Source organism: Haemorhous mexicanus, chromosome 27, assembly GCF_027477595.1.
Source record: "Haemorhous mexicanus isolate bHaeMex1 chromosome 27, bHaeMex1.pri, whole genome shotgun sequence".
Taxonomy (NCBI): Eukaryota; Metazoa; Chordata; class Aves; order Passeriformes; family Fringillidae; genus Haemorhous; species Haemorhous mexicanus.
The window spans coordinates 2,863,422-2,869,029 of record NC_082367.1 but is presented as its reverse complement, the minus strand read 5'-3'; the positions used below and the strand labels follow the sequence as shown (position 1 = coordinate 2,869,029).

At 57.8% G+C, this 5,608-nt stretch overlaps 1 protein-coding gene and 1 long non-coding RNA gene across 2 annotated transcripts; one reads left to right on the top strand and one right to left on the bottom strand.

Moving 5' to 3' along the window:
* Positions 1-206: 206 nt before the first annotated feature.
* Positions 207-1,778, bottom strand: POU3F1 (POU class 3 homeobox 1). Its single transcript, XM_059868823.1, has one exon. The coding sequence runs from the start codon at positions 1,774-1,776 to the stop codon at positions 661-663; it is 1,116 nt and encodes a 371-aa protein (XP_059724806.1). The 5' UTR covers positions 1,777-1,778; the 3' UTR covers positions 207-660.
* Positions 1,779-2,162: 384 nt separating this feature from the next.
* Positions 2,163-4,378, top strand: LOC132338779 (uncharacterized). Its single transcript, XR_009489534.1, has 3 exons — positions 2,163-2,909; positions 3,256-3,429; positions 4,093-4,378. It is a non-coding gene; the product is annotated as an uncharacterized LOC132338779 (long non-coding RNA).
* Positions 4,379-5,608: the final 1,230 nt, after the last annotated feature.

The window sequence follows — 5,608 nt, the reverse complement described above, 5'->3', positions numbered from 1 at the left end:
ACCCTGCGGGGAAAGGTGCGGGGAACACGGCAGTGCACAAAGCGCGTCCACGCAGGGAAGCAAAACCCGGCAAACCCCGCCGGGCACCGCCGACACCGGCAACGGGGCTCGGGGGCCACCGGCAACGGGGACCTCGGCCAAGGCAGCGCCGCCGCCACCGGCCCCGACGGCCGCGCTCCGAGCCTGCAAAGACGACACGAGACCGGTTCCTGGGTAAATGGTTTATGTAAGTAATAAAATATTTACTATAACATAAATAGAAACGTACCCTCGCAGTCTACATTGGTTTTGCAATAAGAGATACAAACAAAAACCGAAACCCCCAGGGAATGGACCGGACTGAACCCACCAACGGGAGGGTGCGAGCTCCGCGCACGGTTAGAAATAAATAGAGACGGGCCGGGAAATGGTTTCGAAGCGTCCCCCGGGCGGGCCGGGCCGGGCAGAGCGGGAGGGGCCGAGCCGGGGGCGCCGCCGCCTCCCGGCCGCGCGAGGAAGGGAATAAATTAGAGATCGCAAACCTTTGGCTACTGCTGCGGCGGCCGCTGCGGCTCCGGCGGGCGAATAAATAGAGCGCGGGGCGCGGAGCGGGCGGCCGGGCCAGTCTGAGAATAAATTAAAACGCGTCCCCCGCTGCCCGCCGTCGGGGCCGCGGGGCAGTCACTGCACGGCGCCGGGCAGCGCGTGGTGCAGCGGCGAAGTGTCCGCCTGTGCGTAAACGTCCTCCATGGGGGGATGCGGGACCCCGGCCGGCGTCATCCGCTTCTCCTTCTGCCGCCGGTTGCAGAACCAGACCCGCACCACCTCTTTCTCCAGCTGCAGGGAGTCCGCCAGGGAGGTGATCTCGTGCGCCGAGGGCTTGGGGCACTTGAGGAAGTGGTTCTCCAGGGCGCCCTTGACGCCCACCTCGATGGACGTCCGCTTCTTGCGCTTCCGGCCCTGCGCCGCGATCTTGTCCAGGTTGGTGGGGCTGCCCGTGCTGGAGTCCGTCTCCTCCAGCCACTTGTTGAGCAGCGGCTTCAGCTTGCACATGTTCTTGAAGCTCAGCTGCAGCGCCTCGAACCGGCAGATGGTGGTCTGCGAGAAGACGTTCCCGTACAGGGTGCCCAGCGCCAGCCCCACGTCGGCCTGCGTGAAGCCCAGCTTGATCCGCCGCTGCTTGAACTGCTTGGCGAACTGCTCCAGGTCGTCGGAGCTGGGCGCGTCCTCGTCCGACGGCTCGGGCGGCCCCAGCGGCGGCGGCGATGCCGCCAGCTCGTGGCCGCCCGCCTCCTCGGCGCCCAGCGGGTCGCGCAGCCCGTGGTGCAGCGCCGGCGCCGGCGGGCCCAGCATCCCGTTGAGGCCCGCATAGGGCTGCGCGTAGAGCAGCGGCTGCCCCGACGGCGGGGACATGGGCGGCAGGTGGTGCGCGCCGCCCTGCGCCCAGCCGCCCGCCGCGCCGCCCGCCGCCGGCTGGTGCACCAGGTGCGGCCGGTGGTGGAAGGCGGCGGCGGACAGCTCTTCGCGGGGTCCCGGCGGGCCGCCCTTGGCGTGCTCGGCGGGCGGAAGGTGCGCGCCCCCGCCGCCCCCACCGCTGCCCCAGTCCGTGCCGGCGCTGGGCAACCACTGGTGGTGCGCCAGCCCGACGGCGTGCCCGGCGGCGGGGGCCAGTCCCTGCAGGTACTCGTGGTGCATCATCTTCTGCACCTCGCGGTACGTGGTGCCCTGGTGCAGCCGGTCGCCGTCGGGGTGCATGAGCGCGGCGGAGCGCGGCAGGTACTGCGCGGCGGCGGCCATCGCGTGTGCGCCGCGCCGCCCGCGCCGCGCTTTAGAGCCGCGCGCCGGGGCGCGGGGCCGCCGCGCGCCCGCCCCGCCCCCGCGCCCCATTGGCCCGCCCGCCGCCGCGGGTGGCGCGCGCCGCCCCGCCATAGGGCGCCGCCGGCGGGAGGGCGCCGCCCCGCGCCGCGCGCTCGCCATTGGCCGGCGGCGGGAGGGCGCTGCCCACGGGATTGGCCGGCGGGGGCGATGGGCGGGGCGGCCCGCGGCGGAGCGGGCACCGATTGGAGGAGCGAGGTTCATTCATGCCGAGCTGCTGCCGGCCGCGCGGGCCGGGCGCGGGGGTAGTGCGGACCCTGTGCCCGCACCCTGTGCCCGCACCCTGTGCCCACATCCTCTGCCCTCTCCCTGTGCCCGCTCCCTGCGTCCTCTCCCTGTGCCCGCTCCCTGTGTCCTCTCCCTCTTCCCGCACCCTGTGCCCGCTCCCTGTGCCCTCTCCCTCTGCCTGCTCCCTGTGCCCTCTTCCTGTGCCCGCTCCCTGTGCCCTCTCCCTCTGCTCGCACCCTCTGCCCGCTCCCTGTGCCCGCTCCCTGTGCCCTCTCCCTCTGCCTGCTCCCTGTGCCCGCTCCCTCTGCCCGCTCCCTCTGCCTGCTCCCTGTGCCCTCTTCCTGTGCCCGCTCCCTGTGCCCTCTCCCTCTGCTCGCTCCCTCTGCCCGCTCCCTGTGCCCTCTTCCTGTGCCCGCATCCTCTGCCCGCTCCCTGTGTCCTCTCCCTGTGCCCGCTCCCTGTGTCCTCTCCCTCTTCCCGCTCCCTCTGCCTGCTCCCTGTGCCCTCTCCCTCTGCCTGCTCCCTGTGCCCGCTCCCTCTGCCCGGTCCCTCTGCCTGCTCCCTGTGCCCGCTCCCTGTGCCCTCTCCCTCTGCTCGCTCCCTCTGCCTGCTCCCTGTGCCCTCTTCCTGTGCCCGCATCCTCTGCCCGCTCCCTGTGCCCGCTGGATTTTGGCTGCTGCTCGGCAGGTGGGGAGCGCTGGTTCCTGCCGCTGCTGTGCGGGGGTGGCCCCTGGGGCTCAGCCACTGGACTGCGTCCTAATCGAGACCAATCTGGGACGTTGAAAGTCGTGATTGAGGTTTTTTTGGTAAACTTGGACCCCGGAAAGGTGGGAGCTCCTTCCTAAGCGCTGCATGGGATAGAGCAGCAAGGGCCAAGAAATGAGGATCTGAGATTGTTTGGGCGTCATGGGAAATGTGGGTCTTGGATGCTGCCTCAGAGGCAAGTCTCTGAGCCGGTTTGAGGGTTGGCACAGGATAAAGGGTGGAGGAATTTGTGGGAAAAGACAATGACAACAAGAAGCAGACATGTCTGGCAGTGCTGGGAGAGGGGCAAGGGATGTCTTAATTAAGCCAGCTCCAGACTTCATCTGGGGCTTGAGGCCCAAAGTGAATCAGGGTGGGCACCAGGAGCATTCAGCACTTCTAAAAATTAATCTTTGTGCTCTGTTGTAGGATGGGAGCAGAGACAGTGACCTTTGCCAAGGGCTCTGGTGAACAATGGACTGTCGGATCAATACGTGTACGAGTGTAACATGTCAAGATGCCCTGCACTCTCCTCAGCTGGGCAGGGTGGCTTTGCTGCTGCTAAGGACATTAACTGCAGCCTTCCAAAAGGCTTTTTGTGAGGTGTGCCACATCCCCTCCTGTGTGTTGGGGGCACTTTGTCATTTCAGGGTACCAAAGCACTGGTTTGGGCCGGGGTCCTCCAGCCCTGTGTGCTGGGACTGTTGGAGCCAGCAGACAGAAGAACTTCTGGGTTTGGGGGGACCAAACTGCCACACCCCACAGTGGCACATGGGCAGCACAGTGCCCACCTCTGCCTTCACTGGCACCCTGTCCTGGTGGCCCTGTGGGCTGGGACCGTGCCACAGGGTGAAAGTGCTGCCACAGCCACCCTGAGATCACTGGTTTGACCCACGCTGACCCTCGTCCTGGTTCACCCTGGGGTGTCCAGCCTGGGATCACCCAGGGCTGGAGAGCTCTGTCTCCTGCTCCAGGCTTGCAGTGACAACAGCCAGGAGCTGCTCCTGCCCTTCAGCAGCCACGGGGCTGGGGCTGGTCCATGGCAAGAGCTCAGCATCCTGTCAGGGGCCTGGGAGCTGCTGGGCCTTGTTTGGTTGGATCATGGGAAGAGCAGCTAGGAGGGTGACACTCCTTGCCGCTGGCAGTCCCAGTTACCCACTGGCTTTGGGGACAAGTTTGGGATTGAACATGTGCATTTTTTGGTGTGGAATTACATGTACTGAGCTCCTTTCACTGAACCCAGGTATACATATATTCTCTTTTCAGGTGTGCAGCCCTAGAGAAAGGCTGGACTTGGTAGGAGAGATGGGTTCCATAGATCATGGAGCATATTTCATCAGGAGAATAATTCATCTTTCTTATTTTCCTGAGGAATCCTTTGCCCACACTGCACACGTTTGTAATGAATAGAAGCCTTTCAAATGATTCAGTGACATGCTGTAAAATATCATACTTGGTTAAGCATTTTCTCTATATTTTTTCTGACCTAGACTCATATTCATGTCAACTCTCCATGATGCAGTGCAGTAATATTAAAATTTTTGGTAGCCAATTGCTTTTGATATTTATATCCATTTTTAAGGGAATCACAATGAATAAATGTGCCCAGCACTAACTTTATGCAAAATAAGCTGTGTGTAAATCAGTAAATCATTAATAGAATTAATCATTTCTAAAGGCTAAAGACTGGATTGCATTTCAAACCCTCATCTGTTCTATATGTTTCAGAAATTACCAAAGGAGAAACCACATCACGTGTGATAAGTGAGGTGCCCATCACAGACTGTTTGCACTGTAGTGCTGGTTCATCTTTGATCAAATGATCTTTGTAAACCAGGGCATTGTGCACTGGTTGTGCTCTGGCCTTGTTCTGCTTAGTAGAAGTACAGTTTAAAAACTGGCATCAGCAAACAGCAGGGGAAGATGCAAAATTCCCATTTAACTCCTCCCTCAGTGATTCCCAGCTCCAGAAGTCAGAGCCAGGTGGCAAAGTTCTCTCTTTTGTTAAACAACACGAAGGAGATAAAAGCAAAGGACAGGGTGCTGACCCAAAGTGAGGAGGACAGGAAGGATGAAGATGCTTGTACAAGCACTAACTTCAAAAGTCAGATCTGCATATTCCTGGCATCCCTGTCTCCACTGAGACATGGGACTGAGGAGCTGCACACCTTGAAAGACCATACCAAGATTTCATTATGTTGAAAGTCTCTTCCTATTTTTCTTAATAATGTTTATTATATATTTTATGATATTTTAATATAATATATATATAAAATATATCTCATTATATTATTATATATTTTATATATTATATTTCTCATTATATTAATATATAATTTATATATGATATAATATATTTTATTCTATGAATATAACATAATATAATATAATATAATATAATATAATATAATAATATAATATAATATAATATAATATAATATAATATAATATAATATAATATAATATTATATATATATATTAAAAATATAAATATATATATATATATAAAAATTATATTTTTACACAGCTTTTCAGAGCCACACCATCCAGTAAAATCCCTGTAGGAGGGCATCAAGGTTTCCTAGCAAAAGCTAGTTCCTTCATTAAGCCTTGCCAGGGATATTGGCATGCAGTCCATTCCCTCTTCAAGGAATAAACAACCCCATGGGCAATGTTCAATATGATTCATTCTCTGTGTGACTGTGACAGCATCAGAACCTGCCTAATGCAGCTGGATCTGAGGCTGGTGGGAGGACTGAAATAATAATAATGAGGAGGCTGA